Source organism: Chiloscyllium plagiosum, unplaced genomic scaffold (genome assembly GCF_037043375.1).
Source record: "Chiloscyllium plagiosum isolate Xiang-an unplaced genomic scaffold, Cpla_swu_hap1 HiC_scaffold_7, whole genome shotgun sequence".
NCBI lineage: Eukaryota > Metazoa > Chordata > Chondrichthyes > Orectolobiformes > Hemiscylliidae > Chiloscyllium > Chiloscyllium plagiosum.
In genome coordinates this window covers 95,245,348-95,265,764 of record NW_028270145.1, presented here as the reverse complement: position 1 = coordinate 95,265,764, position 20,417 = coordinate 95,245,348, and the positions used below count along the sequence as shown (strand labels likewise).

At 40.4% G+C, this 20,417-nt stretch overlaps 1 protein-coding gene across 38 annotated transcripts in view; it reads left to right on the top strand.

The window, feature by feature from the left end:
• Positions 1–20,417, top strand: part of neb (nebulin) — a 297,385-nt gene that overhangs the window by 74,929 nt on the left and 202,039 nt on the right. For all 38 annotated transcript variants that reach the window (XM_087989288.1, XM_087989277.1, XM_087989285.1 and 35 more), the window contains 8 exons: positions 768–974; positions 2,402–2,506; positions 9,009–9,116; positions 11,075–11,386; positions 13,232–13,438; positions 15,167–15,271; positions 17,837–17,944; positions 19,354–19,665. In XM_087989288.1, coding sequence (XP_087845414.1) covers positions 768–974; positions 2,402–2,506; positions 9,009–9,116; positions 11,075–11,386; positions 13,232–13,438; positions 15,167–15,271; positions 17,837–17,944; positions 19,354–19,665 — 1,464 coding nt within the window. The remainder of the gene's footprint in view (positions 1–767; positions 975–2,401; positions 2,507–9,008; positions 9,117–11,074; positions 11,387–13,231; positions 13,439–15,166; positions 15,272–17,836; positions 17,945–19,353; positions 19,666–20,417) is intronic.

Below are 20,417 nucleotides of genomic sequence, written 5' to 3'. Positions count from 1 at the left end.
GCAGAGAAAATGCTAGAGTAACTCAGCAAGTCTGGGGACAGAACAGTCCTAAAGAAGAGTCATATTGGACTCAAAATGCTGACTCTGTTTTCCAAACACAGATGTTGCCAGCCTTGTGAGATGTTTCCACCATTTTCTCTGTCAGTTTCAAATTTTCGTAGCATTCAGAGAATTTTGCTTTTATTTCAATGTTCCTCAGTAAGTTGGCTTAACTCAGTCTTGCCTTTCGGCAGATATACGTTTAAAGCCTAAGTCAAAAGTTTGAGTTGATCTCTGAGCTGGCAAAGATTGGTAAAATGACATGAGAAGACATTGGTGGTGTCAGCCATTGGAAAGAAGTCTTGCAGGATGCCAACTTGGTGCCAATTAAAGGCCACTTCCAACCTTTGTGACATTTTGCCAATAGGGCTGGGGTGCTCAGCTGAGTGGGAACACTGTTCACTGGAACCTGGTGGACTTGCATTGGAGAAAGGGGTCCTGCTATTATATGGCCCGTGGAGGGCACCACCCCCAGCAGCATTGGTTTTCACCAATGGTAAAGACACCATCTGACCACTAAAAATTCCCCAAACCCACTCCTTAGTGGCTGATCTGTATTTGATATTTACCTGCCTTAGTTCCATGTACATTCATGACCTTACCAAACAAAAACCTGAATCTTCAAAGCTCCAATTGTGCCTGCGTCATACTTTTTGATCAGCATACTTTCCTGTAGATGCATCCTGAGAAATTGGCTCAAATATTTCTGCAACTCTTTGTTTTACTAGAATCTGTATAAGCAAGACTACAATTCCTGGCAAAAGGGAATAGGGTGGATCCCGATTGGTTCGCTTGATGTGGAGAAGGCCAAGAAAGCAGGAGAGGTCTTGAATGAACAAAAATACCGTCAGCATCCAGACACGCTGAAATTTACCAGTGTCCCTGACTCCGTCAATATGGTTCTTGCCACAAGTAACACAAAACAGCTGAATGAAGTAAGTGGTTTTGTTCTTACACTCAGGTCTGTGGCCTCCAGTTGAGTGTTACTGATGGCACAATGCCAAAAGGTAATGATGTTGAAGTGTAAATATAGATTCCTATCTTTGCAAGCTGGATGCTTGAGATAATCATAGCAATGTGAAGAAGGATTGCCCTTGTATTTCCCATCCTGGGTCATTTTCATTGCTCTGGTTCAGGTCCAACCTTGGCTGGACTTAGAACTAGAAGGAGGGAAGGAAACATATTGCTGTACTCCAGGCAGTCCTGAAATTATATTTAGGCCCACAGCTTAAAGTCCACTTGGATGTTTGGGGATGGTGAATAGTGAGGGAGAGTGCGAGGGTGGGAATGCCTCAAAAATGGTGAGATATTTGTCAATCTGTCCTGGCGTTATATCCTACAACTCCCATGCAAATCTCATTAGTATGTCTCTTGGGCACCGCTGGACCCTCCATAGTGGGTTATCCAATTATAGGAGAAAGTGAGAAGAAATAGGAATTTCATCTCTATTGAATGAGTACAGTGGACCTCTATCTATCCAAGCACAAAACTAATGCAGTCAATTTGGGAAATCCCAGGAAAACATTGAAATCTGATGGTATATCTGATGTAGGAGGAGAAAGTGAGGACTGCAGATGCTGGAGATCAGAACTGAAAATGTGTTGCTGGAAAAGCGCAGCAGGTCAGGCAGCATCCAAGGAGCAGGAGAATCGCCGTTTCGGGCATAAGCCCTTCTTCAGGAATGAGGAAACTTTTATCTTAGCCTGCTGGACACACTTTCCTCATTCCTGAAGAAGGGCTTATGCCCGAAATGTCGATTCTCCTGCTCCTTGGATGCTGCCTGACCTGCTGCGCTTTTCCAGCAACACATTTTCAGTATATCTGATGTACTCTATCTTCATATTTGTTCCATTATTCCTACAGCCAGGGAACTCAATATATCCCAAGTCCTCTGTAACAGTAAACACTATATTCCTTGGTTTCTATCAAGGAATTTTGAAAAAGGAAAGGATTTTCAAGTGACGACCTTGATTTTGATAACACATTTATAAGGCCTTGTAATAAATTTCTGTTCAGAATCCTTATGCTCAATTTATATTGCAGCATATTTGTGGAAAATGATTGGGTGAATATTAGAAAATTAAATCTGTTGTCATTTAAGATTTTATCAAGCAGTGAAGGAGCATTTTAAATGGTCTTCTGGTTCTCTTCCAATGGTCCTGAAATAATTTGATTTTTGAGGATTAATGAACATGAAAACCTTTTATTGTCATGAGGGAGAATTGGCAAATAAAGATATCTCAAATTAGATGTTGGTCTTTGGATTTTCTTTGACAAAGATGAAGACATGAATATTAGTAGTTTTGTTTTACCAGAATCTGCTTTCATTCAATTGCTAATGATTTTCACACTTTGCTTTCAGTTTAACTATAGAAAGTCTGGCGAAGATGTAAAGCACAAGTATACTCTTGACATTCAATATCCACCATTCGTACAAGCTAAAGTCAACGCTCATAACTTAAGTGAAGTAAGTACCCAGAAGGATAGCATTGAAAGGGTTCATGTGATTATTTCAGTAAGAGTTAGGCCTTTTGTTTTACTGAGGAAAGGAATTACTTCATTCAGATGCTCGACATTCTCTGAAGTTCTCTACCTCAGAGGATTATGGACGCTCAGTCATTCAGACAGTACAAAACAAATCAAACGATTTCTAAATTTCAATGGATATGAGGATAATAGTTTGGAGGTAGAAGATCATCCAGGATCAAGTTAAATGCCGGAGCAGACTCGGGGATCTAAATCAAAGAATCATCGAATCCCTGCAGTGCAGAATGGTCACCTCCTGTTTCTAATGTCTATGCTTCTAGTATTTTATTGGCCGACTGCATATCATTTCTCAATAAACCTACAATAACCCATTTCTACAGCACAAAGGACCATATTTGGCTTGAGGAACCTGGTGGTGAGTAGCTCAACTGATAATTTCGCTGGTGCACATTAGAAAGAAAAGGTTGAAAAAATATGCATCACGAAGTGAAAAGGAATTTTAAACAAACTTAAAATTGGCACTCGAATGTGGAAAAGCAAAGTTTACCACATAATTGGAAGCTTTCTTGTGAATTATGGCCTTTCTGTAACTCCTGCATATCCATTATTCTATAAATAATCTCATTATTAGCTATAAATATCAACATAGCACAATATCAGAAAAAGTCCAATGTTCCTTCAGAAGGAAAGTTCATCAGATGTTGACAATACATCAGAATGACCAGGTCAACAATGGGGTGTGAAGAATGAAAATGTCATTATTACAATTTATTTTTCTAGAAGTGAACTTATTAACTTATTAATATTAATGTTAACTTATGAACTTATTAATAAAGCAGTTGGTAATTACACAAAGAAAAAATTGTACAAAATATCAATATCTTTCTAAATTTTTTAATTCACGAATAAACATACAAAAGTCATGAGCTGGGGAAAACCAATCAGTGCAACAGGTAAATTTATCTTTGCTGCCTGGTTGACAATGTAATCAGACATATTGTCTACCATTGGAGAAACTAATTTTAGTTCATTGGAAACAGTAAACTGTAAATTAAGAAGGTTCTTTAAAGGATGGATTATCATTCAGATGTTGAAGTCAAAAATCTACTCTGTTGTGGTTCTGTTCGCCGAGCTGGAAGTTTTTGTTGCAAACGTTTCGTCCCCTGGCTAGGCGACATCATCAGTGCTTGGGAGCCTCCTGCGAAGCGCTTCTTTGATGTTTCCTCCGGTGTTTATAGTGCTCTGTCCCTGCCGCTTCCGGTTGTCAGTTTCAGCTGTCCGCTGTAGTGGTTGGTGTATTGCGTCCAGGTCGATGTGTTTGTTGATGGAGTTTGTGGATGAATGCCATGCCTCTAGGAATTCCCTGGCTGTTCTCTGTCTGGCTTGCCCTATGATGGTAGTGTTGTCCCAGTCGAATTCATGTTGCTTGTTGTCTGCGTGTGACAAGCAACATGAATTCGACTGGGACAACACTACTATCATAGGGCAAGCCAGACAGAGAACAGCCAGGGAATTCCTAGAGGCATGGCATTCATCCACAAACTCCATCAACAAACACATCGACCTGGACCCAATATACCAACCACTATAGCGGACAGCTGAAACTGACAACCGGAAGCGGCAGGGACAGAGCACTATAAATACCGGAGGAAACATCAAAGAAGCGCTTCGCAGGAGGCTCCCAAGCACTGATGATGTCGCCTAGCCAGGGGACGAAACGTTTGCAACAAAAACTTCCAGCTCGGCGAACAGAACCACAACAACGAGCATCCAAGCTACAAATCTTCGCACAAAAATCTACTCTATTAGGCATTTTAAGGAATCTCAGATAAATATTAGAAAACAGAAAATAAATAAACAGGTATCTAGCACATTCATCATTATGAGTGCAAATCAATGGGATTAGTTTAGGATAACTCGAGCAAAATGCCAGCAGATATGATGGGCCAATGGCCTCCTTCTGTGATGCAAAGCTCAATGGTTCTATCTGGACTCTGTCGACAAAAACTGAATAATTCCAATGTGGGAAAATGTCAACCTGTCTATTTTGGCAGGAAGGGTAAAAAAAAAGAAGCATATTACTTAAATTGTGAGGGATTGTAGATCTCTGAGTTGTAAATTCATCCAGGGGCCCTTGTAATTGATTCACAAAAACTTAATCTGCATGTGCACCAAGTAATTCAGAAAACTAATGGAATGTTATAGAGTCATAGAAAAATACAGCATGAAAACAACGCTTCGGTCCAACTCGTCCGTGCCGACCAGTTATCCAAAAATAATCTAGTCCCATTTGCCAGCCTTTTGCCCATATCCCTCCAACTCCTTCCAATTCATATACCCATCCAGATGCCTTTTAAATTTTGTAATTGTCCCAGCCTCCACCACTTCCCCTAGCAGCTTATTCCATTCACGCACCACCATTTATGTGAAAAAATTATCCCTTAGGTCCCTTTTAAATCTTTCCCCTCTCACCTTAAACCTATGCCCTCCAGTTCTGGACTTCCCTACCTTGTGGAAAAGACCTTGGCTATCCATGCCACTCATGATTTTTTAAACATCTATAAGATCATCCCTCAGCCTCAGAAGCTCCAAGGAAAACAGCCCCAGCCTATTCAACCTCGCCCTATCGCTCAAAACCTCCAACCCTGGTAACATCCTTGTAATTCATTTCTGAACCCTTTCAAGTTTCACAACATCCTTCCTAAAGCAGGGAGACCAGAATTGCACGCAGTATTCCAAAAGTGGCCTAACCAATGCCTGTACAGCTGCAACATGACCTCCCAACTCCTATACTCAATGCTCTGACCAATAAAGGAAAGTATACAAAATACCTTCTTCACTATCCTACCTATCTGGGACTCCACTTTCAATGAACTATGAACTGCACTCCAAAATCTCTTTATTCAGCAACACTCCCCAGGACCTTACCATTATGTGTTTAAGTCCTGCCCTGATTTACTTTTCCAAAATGCACCTCACATTTACCTAAGTTAAACTCCATCTGCCACTCCATAGCCCATTGGCCCATCTGATCAAGATCTTATTGTACTCTGAGGTAACCACCTTCACTATTCACTACACCTCCAATTTTGATGTTACTTACCAATCATACCTCCTATGTTCACATCCAAATCATTTATATAGATGACAAAAAACAATAGACCCAGCACTGATCCTTGTGGCACACCACTGGTCACAGGCCTTCAGTTAGAAAAGCAACCCTCTATCACCATCCTCTGTCTTCTACCTTTGAGCCATTTCTATATCCAAATGACTAGTTCTCCTTGTATTCCATGTGACCTAACCTTGCTAACCAGTCTATCATGAGGGACGTGGTTGAATGCCTTATTGAAGTTCTTATAGATCACGTCTACTGTCCTGTCCTCATCAATCCTCTTCTTTACTTCTTCAATGTACTCAATTAAGTTAGTGAGACATAATTTCCCATGCACAAAGCCATGTTGATTATTCCTAATTAGTCCTTGCCTTTCTGAATACATGTAAATCCTGTCCCTCAGGATTTCCTCCTGAATGTTATTAATTATTGTGGTAAAAATTGGATACAAAGGTTTGGAGACTGTGCTTTAGTTGTACATGCGACTATTGAAACCACATCTGAAGTAATATATGCAGTATTGATCTACTTATTTAGGGAAGTAAGTTCAGAATGTTTAGATTACTTACAGCGTGGAAACAGGCCCTTTGCCTCAACAAGTCCACACCGACCCGCCGAAGCGCAACCCACCCAGACCCATTCCCCTACATTTATCCCTTCACCTAACACTACGGGCAATTTAGCATGGCCAATTCACCTAACCTGCACATTTTTGGACTGTGGGAGCAAACCGGAGCAGCCGGAGCAAACCCACATAGACACGGGGAGAATGTGCAAACTCCACACGGTCAGTTGCCTGAGGCGGGAATTGAACCCGGGTCTCTAGCGCTGTGAGGCAGCAGTGCTAACCACTGTGCCACCATGCTGCCCATAGACTAGTACCTGGAGGAATGTGTTGTCTTAAGGGGAAAAGTTGGACAGACTTGGCTTGTATTCTCTGGAGTTTTGAAGAGTAAAAGGTGTCCTGATTCAAACATATAAGAGCCTGAGGGGTATTGGCAGAATGGAAAGGATATTTTCTCCTGTGGAAAAACCTACGACTAGAGGTAACAAAAACAGAAATCCCTGGAAAAACTCAGCAGGTCTGGCAGCATCTGTGGAGAGAAAGCACAGTGAACATTTTGGGTTCACTGACCCTTCTTTAGAACGAAATCCTGTCAGAGAGAGGAGCAGAACTTCTTTAATGTGGCCAACAATTACTGGAAAAATTCAGCAGGTCTGGGAGATGTGGTAGTGAGTTAAACACTAAACCAAGAAACCATAGAACTGTGGAAGCTGGAAATTAAAAATGAAAACACTCAACCCATCATCTGCTTTGCCATTCAATCATGACTGATATGTTTCTCAACCCCATTCTCCTGCCTTCTCCCAGTAACCCCTGATCTCCTTACGAATCAAGATTCTAATTATCTCTGTCTTATATACACTGAGTGACTTAGCCTCCACAGTCTCCTGTGGCAGTGAGTTCCACAGATTCACCACCCTCTGGCTGAAGAAATTCCCTATCTTCTCATTTGTAAAAGATTGTCACTTCACTCTGAGGCTGGGCCTTCTGGTCCTAGTTTCTCACACTTGTGGAAACATATTCTCCAAATTCATTCTATCAAGGCCTCTCAGAATTCTATATGTTTGAATGAAATCCCTCTCATCGTCCTAAAGTCCATTGAATATAGACCAGTGTCTTCAACCATTCCTCAAATAGCAAGTGCTTCATTCCCAGGATCATTTATGTAAACCTCCTCTGGACCCCCTCCAAAGCTAGCCCATCTTCCTTTCGATACATGTTTCAAAACTGCTCACAATATTCCATGGTCTGACCAGAGCATTATACAACCTCAGCAGTACACCTCTGCTCTAGTATTCCATCCCCTTTGAAATGAATACTAACATTTTCCACCAAACTACCAACTGAACCTGCATGTCAATCTTAAGAGGATCCTGAACTAAGACTCGTAAGTTCCTTTGCACTTAAGATTTCCAAAGGCTTTTCCAATTGGAAATGTCTACATGTCTGCTCTTCTCACCAAAGTACATAACCTCACACGTTCCCACATTGTATTCCATCTGACACTTCTTTAGCCTTTCTTGTAGCCTCTCCACTTCTGCAGCCTCTCCGCTTCCTCCACGATATCTATTTCTCCACCTATGGGCAGCACGGTGGTTCAGTGGTTAGCACTGCTGCTTCCCAGCACCAGAGTCCTGGGTTCAATTCCCGCCCGTCTGTGTGGAGTTTGTACATTCTCCCTGTGTCTGCGTGGGTTTCCTCCGGGTGCTCCGGTTTCCTCCCACAATCCAAAGATGTGCAGGTTAGGTGAATTGGCCATGCTAAATTGCCACAGTGTTAGGTGCATTTGTCAGGGGTAAATATAGGGTAGGGGAATGGGTTTGGGTGGGTTTCTCTTCGGAGGGGCGGTTTGGACTTGTTGGGCTGAAGGGCCTGTTTCCACACTGTAGAGAACCTAATCTATCTCTGTATCATGCCTTGTATGCAGTGAGCAAATTATTAGAAAATTAAGTGCAAGACATATCTGATTTTCTAATCTCTAATTTTCCACCTCGCGATAATTACACCTATATTTGTGATTGCTGAGTAATGCTCATATATTTCCATCATATCAGGGAATGTTATGACCCTTAGTCCTGTGCTGTTGGAGAGAAAGACTTGTTTTATCAAATTACATTTTTCCCACTGCAATGACTAGAGTTTTTCTGGCTGCTTTACATGACCGTACTGTTCTCTACCCGTGATAACAAGACAATGGCTCAGTGGTTAGCAACTGCTGCCTCACCACGCCAGGGACCGGGTTTGATTGTAGCCTATGGAACACTATGGGTAATTTAGCTTGGCCAATTCACCTGCACATCTTTGGACTGTGGGAGAAAACTGGAGCACCCGGAGGAAACCCACGCAGACACGGGGAGAACGTGCAAACTCCACACACACAGTCGCCCAAGGCTGGAATCAAACCTGGGACCCTGAGGCAGCAGTGCTAACCACTGAGCCACCGTGCCGTCCTAGTCAGGGGTAAATATAGGGTAGAGGAATGGGTCTGCGCGGTTACTCTTCGGAGGGTCAGTGTGGACCTGTTGAGCCAAATGGCCTGTTCCACACTGTAATCTAATCAAACACAGCTAGATGTGGCACAGAGACTTCAGGCATAAACCATCTGACAACTATTTAGTACAATCTACAATTCAGCTTGAAATACAATGGTAATTAATTCTCAAGCTCTTCAAACTCCATGGTGTGTGACCATTTTGTGTATGACTTGATAAGAATGTCACATAAATGAACTGATAATTCATTATGCTCCATAATTATTTAACCAAGCTAGCCTAAAATTATTCTTCATGTTTTCTTTTCAAGCAACGCTATAAGCAAGCCTGGCTGAAGACAATAGCTCAAGGCCATGATATCCGGGAAGATGCCATTCCAATTGTTGCAGCCAAAGCTTCAAGAAACATTGCAAGTGATGTGAGTAAATTCATTTTTTAGTGTAATTTAGACCATCTAATTCACTTAGGACAGTCCTTTCCTCAACTCAATGACATAGATAAGAGAATCTATTAATGTCCTATACGAAATAAGACAGTTCCCATTGGCTTCTGAAATAAGGACCATGGGTCTCAGATTTAAGGTTTTGAGTAACAGATGCAGGGCTGATATAAAGAAATACTTTTTTATGTAGCCAACGGTCATCATCTGGAACTTACTGCTAATGAGAAATGGTCAATGATTTCAAAACAAAATTGTGTGGTAATATCAAGGAGATGAATTTGGGATAGTGAAGAAGAATGGGACTAAATGGATTGCAATTTGAACTGCTAGCATAGATGCGATAGACTGAATGGCCTTCTTCTCTGCCTTATAATAGTCTGTGAAATAGATTTTCAAAAGGCAGCTAGAATTTAGGCACATGGAATTTAAGACAATGCAACAACATTGTTTAAAAAAAGGTGATAGGAAGCAAACATCAGTTAAAAAGAATATTTCATTTATCAGACATCAACCAGTGATATCTGGCATTGACTGGTGCTGGTGAGGTGATCTGGAATTGGGTATAGTCAAAATGATAGCAAATTTGCAGTTTTTGCTGTAATGAATTGTGAAATAAAGAGGAAAAATGATAAAGACATAGTTAACAGGTGGGACTATTGATCGCAAATACAGTTTATATCATTTGGTCATACAGTTTTAAACATAGGAATGGGAGGTGGGCATACAAATGTAGCGTAGAAACGGAGGAATGGGGATTATATATATAAAACATATAACTGAATAGAAGTTAGTTTAAGTGCCAGAAAAGCTGCCAAAATGTCTAATTGGATGATGTTCTTTTCTCACATGAGGCAAAGCACATAAAAGCTAGGCCAGATGTTGTATTAAACAGTGGAGTAATAATACTTACTATTGAAATTGATAAAAGCCTACAAAGACCCAACAGTACATGTGGCGTGGATCTTACTTTTCTCTGATGCCCATTTAAGTCTGAGCCTAAGCCAAGCAATTTGGGTGGGGTCCCAAAAGCACGACTTGTAGTGGAGAGCTGAATCACCAGCAGCAATATCTACACTTCTGTGTTGCTTCACGTCTGGAATCCTGAAGCCGTTGTCGTGTTCAGTGGAGTAATGACAATGTAGGGTAACACTTCCACCATCATTGCCATCAGGAAATCCAGACAGCATTTAACAAGGTGGTAATGAGAGGAAAACATTTGAAATCAAAATAAAAGCAATGAAAAGGGAGTTTAGAAAGATTAGTTTGCATGGAAGGCAGTTAACATTTCTACTTCTTTGCTATGAAATATTGCTAACGAAAAGTTGATGAATTATTTTTCCATTCAATTCAAATAGCTGCTTCAAAAAATATAAAGATATTAAATAATATGGGGTACAAGTAAGATCTTGTGATTAGAGAAGGGCTTATTTAGGGAAAAAAGCAATTGAATGAAATGTTTCCAAGCTGCAATGTGGAATGGCCCCCTGTTTCATTTTAATAGCTCTATACTCATGATGTCATTCCTAGTGAATTATTTAAATTTCAGTTTTGATGCAAATGTTAATCACTAATTAGTTTCATAGCACAGATGATACACTAGGCAATTCATATAGTGTGTCTTAAGAGTGAATGAACAAAAAAAACTGCCCATAAAACCTGTTTGAATCATAACTTAAATAGGCAGAAAACAAGATGCATTGTACATCTTTCCACTGTAGAAAATGTATAATTAAGAAAAAATTAAACAATAAGAGCTCACTAGCATGCATTTAGATCATCATTAGAGGTGATATTGCAAAAAAATGCATTTTGTTGAAACTTTTCATCTTGTACACATTAGGACATTTCACAATAACACTTAAGCACAGATATAACTGTGAATTGTATAGCACAATTATACTTGATCATATTAACTTTCTACTTTCTCATTATAGTATCGATATAAAGCAGCCTACGAGAAGCAAAAAGGTAAACATGTTGGCTTCCGCAGCCTCCAAGATGACCCTAAGCTGGTCCATTCCATGCACATCGCCAAGATTCAGTCTGAACGTGAATACAAGAAAGACTACGAGAAGAGCAAAACCAAATATCACACCCCACCTGATATGCTCAATATTACCTCTGCCAAGAAATCCCAGGAAGTGGCCAGCAACAGCAACTACAGGAATTTAATCCACAACTACACCTATTTGCCAGACGCCATGAGCGTGGCACTGTCCAGGAACATGATGGACATACAGAGTGATGTAAGCAAACCCACTTTACCACATGAAATAAATCTGTAATGTTATTGAAATCCAGGATAGTATCTGTCTCTGAGGATGAAATGCTGTCTCATTAATCTCTAAGTACTTAAGGATGTGCAGAAAAGAGGAGATTCAGAATTCAAGTAAAGATGAGGAATTTTATTTCCGTGTGGAGATTCGGGAGGCCAGGTTTCTTATCCTCAAAGCAAAGAGTGATATGGAGAGATTTAATACAGGTGTTCAAAATTTTAAAGGGTTTTAACAGATTAATTAAGAAGGATCATAACCAGAGGAGACAGTTTTAAGATAATCAACAAAAGAACCAGACGGAAGATGAGGAGAAACGTCTTCACCCGACAAGTTATGATCTGGAATTTAATGGCTTAAAGCAAGCTGGTTGATTTAATAACATGTTTTGAGTCTTTCAGCCCCTGTAGTGAGCTATATTCTCCTAGAGTGAGAAAGAGGCAGCTATTATTGGAGATGAAAATGCAAGACACACTTGTAACTTTTGATGTAACTGGGAAGGGTCTCAATTAAGTGAGTTGGCAGTGCTGTGGGAATGGGAGAGCTTCTTCAAGGAAGGCACCCTTGCAAGAGGATTTTCAGTAGTTTAAAATCAACTAGGAGAAAGTGAGGACTGTAGATGCTGGAGATCAGAGCTTAAAAATGTGTTGCTGGAAAAGCGCAGCAGGTCAGGCAGCATCAAAGGAGCAGGAGAATCGACGTTTCGGGCATAAGCCCTTCTTCAGGAATTCCTGAAGAAGGGCTTATGCCCGAAACGTCGATTCTCCTGCTCCTTTGATGCTGCCTGACCTGCTGCGCTTTTCCAGCAACACATTTTTAAGCTCTGATCTCCAGCATCTGCAGTCCTCACTTTCTCCTAGTGCTGTGGGAATGCAGAGTTAATGATGTCGTAGTTTGGGATGGACAACAGCAAGTGAGAGAAGATGTTGCAGGCAACGGTATGAGTGATAGAGTATGGGCCTTGGTGGGAGATGGATAGAGTAGCAGAGAAAAAGTGAGAAAAAGGCATTGGAAGGAAGATGGTGACACTTAGCCTGGCAGAGTGGAGAAGGGCATTGCTGAGCAATCTCCACATGTCTGAGACTGCACTAATCCAGGTAGCAACCTCAGACCAGGTGTCATGGTTTCCTCTGGTCCTGGTAGAAAGGAACATTCTTTATCTGTATCACCCCATTCACCAGGACCATCAGGTCCCTGTCCATTAAATGAGGCATCAACTTTCCCTTCTTTGTCAAGACTGGGCCAAATATCAGGAGCAATGAAGGACAGCTCTGGACTAATAATGGTTTGGCCGCAGGTGCAATACCTTTTCATGATGGAGCCAGTGCCAGGAATGCCAGCCCATTGCGGCAGTGGCAAATTGCTCTTGTAAGGTCAGGTGGTAGGATGGGGCAGAAATTGCAGGAGAGGAACCATAATAGTGGGGTAGGTAGTTAATATGGTCAGTTTGATAAAATACGATAAGAAAACTCACTGGGCCTGTGGAGAGATACACTCCTTGATACCTGATAAAACCAATAGTTTGTCAAGGAAAATGTAAGATTCAGCCCAATATTTCCAAGTTGCTTTGTTAATGAGTATTTTGTTCTATACTTCACCAACTATCCTCTCACATTAAACACTAATGGGACTCTGGTCTGAAAGCCAATTAATTCTTAATGTAGCATAGTTTTCATCACACAGCCAACTGTTATGGCTTTTATTTTGGATACTGGGCATTTGTCTGTGAGCATTCTAAAATGCAAATAAAAGAATCTGTTAAATCTGCCTGTTTGTACTATTTCACTCAAAGTGCTTTGTTCTGATTTCTCTTTGCAGAATAATTACAAATTGGATTATAATACCTGGTTTAAAGGTCTTGGCTGGGTTCCTATTGGCTCCTTGGATGTAGAGAAGGCAAAGAAAGCAACAGACATAGCAAGTGAGAGGAAATACCGCCAACATCCAGAAAACTTTGCATTCACAAGCATCCCTGATTCTCTTGAAATGGTTTTGGCCAAGACTAATGCACAGATAATGAACAAGGTAAAGGTTACCCTGGACGTAATCCTCCTCTGCATCAATTTTTAAAGATTTGAATTGTGAATTGCCTCTTTCCTTTGAAGGACATAGGTCCTCAGGTACACCTCAGCTAAGTCCTTTGTTCTTCTCGAGCAGTTTCTGCATCTTCTGAATGTACTGAGTAACATACAATAACTCTGGTGATTCATTCCTAGCTCTAGGCAGCTAAGCCAACCATATAGCTGCAACTATAACTCTTCCTAGTACGAAAACAAGTCTTGAATTTATATAACACCGCCTTCATGATCATCAGACATCCAAAGCACTTTATGTTCAACAAAGTACTTTTTGAAATGTAGTCACCATTTTAAGGTAGGGAGCCATAGTCAATTAAATCTAGTTAGGTGTTGCCTAAGGGAAACCATTCCACAAGCATGGGGAAATATGAGTAGGCGATCTTCATGAAAGACCATAACAATCTACGGAATTGAGTCCACATTATTGGCTTTGCTTTGCACCACATCCTTGTCATCTATGCTACCGGCTCCAGTCCTTGTTGAAATGTCGGAAATAGGGCATTTAATTTGCACACAACAAAACCTTCACAAACAGCAATTGATACTGACCAAACAATCTGCTTGATTTGTAATATTGATTGTAGGTTAAATATTGTCCAGGACACACACCGGGGATAACACCCCTGCTCTATCAGAGTACTGCACAGAAATTTCCAATTCCATCTGTAGACAGATGAAAATGTCAGTCTTATATCAATTTCATCTGGGGTGGCACTGTGACTCAGTGGTTAGCATTGTTGCCTCGCAGCTCCAGGGACCTGGGTTTGATTCCACCTGGGTTTGATTTGACTGTCTGTGTGGAGTTTGCACATTCTCCCCGAGTTTACATTGTTTCCTATGGGTACTCCGATTTCCTCTCACAGTCCAAAGATGTTCATACTAATTGGATTGGCCATGCTAAATTGCCCCATAGTATCCAGGGATGTGTAGGTTATGTGGATGAGTTATGGGAAATGCAGGGTTACTGGGAGAGGGTAGGGGATAGGTCTAGGTGGGGCACTCTTCAGAGGGTCAGTGTAGGCCAAATGTCTTGCTTCCACACTGTAGGGATTCGATGATACCATGAAAGAGTGCAGTTTCAGAACTGCACTGAAGTTCCAGCCTTAATTTTTGTCCTCAAGGTGAATTTGAGCCAAACACTCAAATGTGAGAGTTTTTGACTTATAGCTGATACAAAGCACACACTCAGACAGACACAGACTCACACAGACACACACACACACACATACACAGACACAATTCTGGAGCCTAATGGTACGTTTGGGTTGGTGTCTTTTCTGGCTTTATCAATTGGATCACTCATGGCAGAGGTGGAAGGAGTGGAATTAGGAGAGACTGAGTCTGTTCTTCTGATATTACAACAAATTATCCATTGTGAAAGACACAGTTGTTGTTACATGAAATACTAATAAATGCCTGACTGAAGATGAGTGCTCTCCTGATGTTGGAAGGATTTCTGCGCTACCTACAGAACCTTCCAATTCCCACCACTCCACAGAATGACATGTTTGAGCTGAGAACTACCTAGCGATCTAACTGTGGCAGGGAGTTATGCTCTACCATAGGCTGAGCTGGAAGGCTCTCCTTGGTAAAACGTTCACGATTGCTGCTATCTCGAGCCCAATTCATTCAACTTTCTTTTAATATCATGGGAATTGTTCCTACTTTTTGACAGAAATTATACACTCAAGCTTGGGATGAAGATAAGAACAAAGTCCATGTTATGCCTGATACACCAGAAATTGTGTTATCCAAAGTCAATCAAATGAATATGAGTGAGGTAAGTCATCACTGAATTGTGACAAAAAATGAAAATAACCTATGGCTTCTACTGTTTCTGTGATCAAACTGTGATTGCTGGTGAATCCAGTTGCTGAGGGATTATTTTTCAAACTTTGAAAGCTAACTTAGCAAACACTGGTGTCAAAATTATAAAATTCATAGCTTAGCATGAATGGGATAAACAATACCAGGTAAAGTTGCATGTCGCGAGGTTTGAAGTCATCCATTTGGAAAAGATAAACTGGAAAATTGTCTTAGTAGTGAGATGCTGGGAATCTGTAGAGGAGCAAAGAGATGCAAGACTCATTATAAAACCAAAAGGTGATAAAATGGGTCACAAGAATGAGACCTTTACCAGGAGAGATGGAATCTAAAAATGAGGGAGTGCTTTTAGATTTTAGAATAAATGGCAGGTAATATTTATTTGCCTTGAACAGCAGATTCACTGGAGTGATACCAAGGTTGATCAATGAGGATCAATTGCCTTCTATTCCCTTGAGTTTAGAGGGCGATCAGTTCTAGTTCTCTAATCGCATGAAGAGATTTAATAAGACAGATGTAGTTATTTTTCCTTTGGTGGAGGAATACCTAGCATACGTGAGGAATAAGAGAATGATCAGGGAGAAGGTACGGCTGATCAGGGATAGTGGAGGGAACATGTGCCTGAAGTCTGAAGAGGTATAGGAGGCCCTAAATAAGTTTTTTGCTTAGGTTTTCACCAAGGAAAGGGAACTCGTTGTAAATGAAAACTTAGAGGAGCTTGCATACAGTCTTGACCAGATCAAGATTGATGAAGTTGATGTGCTATAAATTTTGGAAAACATTAAGATTGATAAGTCCCCAGGGTCAGACCAGATTTATCCTTGGCTGCTCCGGGAAGCGAGAAAGGAGGTTGCTAAGCCTCTGGCAAGGATATTTGCCTCCTCACTCTCCACGGGAGTCGTACCGGAGGATTGGGAGGAGGCGAATGTTGTTCCTCTTTTCAAGAAGGGTAATAGGGAAATCCCTGGCAATTACAGACAAGTCAGTCTTGCGTCTGTGGTCAGCAAAGTTTTGGAAAGAATTCTGAGGGATAGGATTTATGACTATTTAGCAAAGCATAGTGTGATTAAAGGTAGTCAGCATGGCTTTGTGAGGGGCAGGTCATGCCTCACAAATCTTATTGAGTTCTTTGAGGAGGTGTCAAGATAGGTCGACGAAGGTCGAGCAGTGGATGTGGTGTATATGGATTTCAGCAAGGCATTTCATAGGGTTCCCCATGGTAGACCCATTCATAAAGTCAGGACATATGGGATACAGGGAGATTTGGCTATCTGGATTCAGAATTGGCTGGCTGACAGAAGGCAGGGAGTGATTGTAGATGGAAAGTATTCTACCTGGAGGACAGAGTTGAGTGTTGAGTCCCGCAGGGCTCTGTACTTGGGCCTCTGCTCTTTGTAGTTTTTATAAATGACTTGGATGAGGAAGTTGAGACGTGGGTTAGTAAATTTGCAGATTACACAAAGGTTGGAGGTATTGTTGATAGTATAGAGGGCTACTATAGGCAGCAGTACGACAGACAGGATGCAGAGCTGGGCTGAGAAATGGCAGATGGAGTTCAACCTGGATAAATGCGAAGTGATGCATTTTGGAAGGTTGAACTTGAATGCTGAATATCGGATGAAAGGCAGGATTCTTGGCAGTGTGGAGGAACAGAGGGATCTGGGTGTGCAAGTACATAGATCCCTCAAAGTTGCCACGCAAGTGGAAAGAGTTGTTAAGAAAGTATATGGTGTTTTGGCTTTCATCAACAGGGAGATAGAGTTTAAGAGCCATGAGGTTTTGCTGCAGCTCTACAAGTCCCTGGTGAGGCCACACTTGGAATATTGTGTCCAATTCTGGTCACCCTACCATAGGAAAGATACAGAGGCTTTGGAGAGGGTGCAAAGAAGGTTTACTAGGATGCTGCCTGGACTGGAGTGCTTGCCTTATGAAGAAAGGTTGAATAGGCTTGGACTTTTCTCTCTGGAGAGAAGGAGGAAGAGAGGAGACCTGATAGAGGTGTACAAAATAATGAGAGGATAGATAGAGTCAATAGCCAGAGACATTTCCCCAGGGCAGGATTGACTGGTACGAGAAGTCATAGTTTGAAGATATTAGGAGGAAGGTATAAAAGAGACGTCAGAGGGAAGTTTTATACACAGAGAGTTGTGAATGCATGGAATGCGTTGCCAGCGGTGTGGTGGAAGCAGAGTCATTGGGGACATTTAAGCAACTGCTGGACATGCACATAGATAGCAGTGAGTTGAGGTTTGCATAGGTTGTTACTATATTTTACATTAGGTTTAAATCTCGGCACAACATCGTGGGCCAAAGATCCTGTTCTATGCTGTACTTTTCTATGTTCTATGAAAGAATATAATGTTAAACATTAACGCTAAGCCAGTTAGATGTGAAATTAGAAAGTGAATAGTAATTCTTGAAGGATTCACAAGTATTTTATGATAAAGCAGATAACGGGATCCAGTTCATCAAATAACAAATGTTAATATCGATTTCCTTTTTCCGGCTCCTTTTTTTTCAGAAATTATACAGATCTGGCTGGGAAAATGCAAAGAAGAAAGGCTATAACCTGATGCCTGATGCCATTTCAATAAAAGCAGCGAAGGCCAATAGGGATATAGCCAGTGATGTAAGTTTATTTTTTCTGATATTGTTACCAGATATCATCTGATATACAATTACACCCTAGGACAGCTAAGTTTCAGTGTTGTCATATAAACCATATACATGTTCCCATGCAGCAGATACTATTACAGTCATTGTACAGAGGATAATAGATGGTTTGGATTACAGGTCGTTCTGTTATGACGCACAATTCATTAATGCGTATTCACTATAATGATTGACGAATTGGGAACTCTGTTTCTAAACTTTAAACTTTTAAGTGTATACTTGTTATAACGCGATTCCACTTCCATTAGTTTAAATGGTGCTACTGTTACAAGATTTTTTTATAACACATGGTTGCACAAGAAAGGAACTACCACGTTATTGCAAAACCGACAGTATCTTATTTGTTTTAAATTGGCCTTCGGTTGAAGTTGAATGATTACTGCTTGCAAAAACTAAAAAAGTATTTTTCCTTAGTTTTATTATAATTAATTTTTCAGTTTCAATTCTTTGGGGTTCAGAAGCCCCAGAATTTCAGAACCAAGGTATATTCTTGACGATTTTAATCTTTTGATTATGAAAGTAATATTTTTGAAAGTGAGTGCTAAAATCCAAGCATTTCAGTGTTTACCTTTGGTTTTTACCTATCAGATTATTAAATTAATCAGGTTTTGAATCATAATTAGAATTTTGTTAGATTTTAGTTTATTCCATTGCAGTTTACCCATGTTCATTTTCACCCCATGACATTTGAGCTAATCCATTGGTCTCAAGCAAATTGGGCTTTTCACGCAAGTACATATGATAGAAATTGCAATACATATATTCTTTGCATTTGATTGAATTATAACATATAAACTTATTCCCAGCATTCTTATTTCTTATTTGCTTTGCACAGAAGTTCTTGATTTTTATTGGTGTTACCAATTGAAATAGCAGAATTAAAGTTTGTGAACAGAAATGTATACTTGCTTAATAAGTCAACAACAAAAGAAAGAAAGCTTAAACAGATTTCCCTACTTTCCATTACTGCTGATCAACCTCATCCTACATCTGCTCTGCAGATCTGGAAGCCAGTATTGGTTATCAGTATACTGCCCGGGATCTTTTAGTTTTAAATATTAATGGATAAAAATTCTATGGTATCATAGTACCCTTTCCCAATGCATGCATCATAAATAATGTTTTTTTTCTCTCTTGAACTCAACATAATCCCAGATACTGAGGTAGTAATCCCTAAAGATTCAAAAGCCTTTGAAATGAACGTGACCATTACATCACGTATAGCAAATTTCACATCAGAGAACAGCATTATGGTTAGATGAGAACAATATGAGGAAACAATTATGCAGACACAAGTTAAATGTAACAAACCTATTGTGCATAATAAGAGCTGTCTCAAGTAATACTTGTGCTGTTTTTTGTTAGTATAAATACAAGCTTGCCTACGAAAAGGCAAAGGGAAAACACATTGGTTTCCGTAGCCTGCAGGATGACCCCAAGCTTGTCCACTTCATGAATGTTGCCAAACTTCAATCGGATCGTGAGTACAAAAAAGATTATCAGAAGTCTAAGACAAAGTACAATACACCGATGGACATGGTCAGTATTACAGCTGCTAAACAGTCTCAGGAAGTAGCCAGCAACATCAACTACAAGCGCCTCATCCATCGCTATATAATTCCTCCTGATGCAATGAACTTGGAACTGGCCAGGAACATGATGAACATACAGAGTGATGTAAGTGATTAAAGTGAAATTATTAGACCTTTATCAGTTCCAGTGTTGTACATTTTATATCAATACTTCATGTGCAGAAGAGGGAATGACTCTGCTACCAAGGCAATGAATGCTTAATATACACTATCAGCTCAGTTCCTTCATTCCCATTAGATCAGTTAGTTAAGATAGTGAGTTGCTGAGCAACAGAGAGGATAATTGGACTCAACAACTGGTTTTGGGAATTCCACTGAGTCATTGTCTTCTTTCTTCGGAGTCAAGTAATTGTGGGTTCAAATTCTTTTCTTGCCTGTGCACATAATATAAAGAGTATGGGCTGGGTCTTGGCAGGTGGGACTAGATTGGGTTGGGATATCTGGTCGGCATGGACATGTTGGACCGAAGGATCTGTTTCCGTGCAGTACATCTCTATGACTCTAAACATTTCAGTGCAGTAGTCGGCAGAGAAAGGACTTGCATTCATACTGTGCCTTTCATCTGCTCAGGATGTTCTGAAGCACTTTGCAAAATAAAAACCATATGCTTTTATTGATGTAAAGTCACTGCTGACGTGCAAGAAGTAGTAGTGTGGTCATTTTTATGTTACTTGACGAAGTCTCTTTGTCTTTCAAAGTCTATGTAAGATCCCATTAATTATTTGAAGAAAAGTAAGAAGTTTCCCCAAGTTCCTAAGTGACATTTATCCCTCAAGCACTATGACTAAAAATTACTAAAGAGATAATAAATGGACATCCTGTCTGCTTGCTCGAATA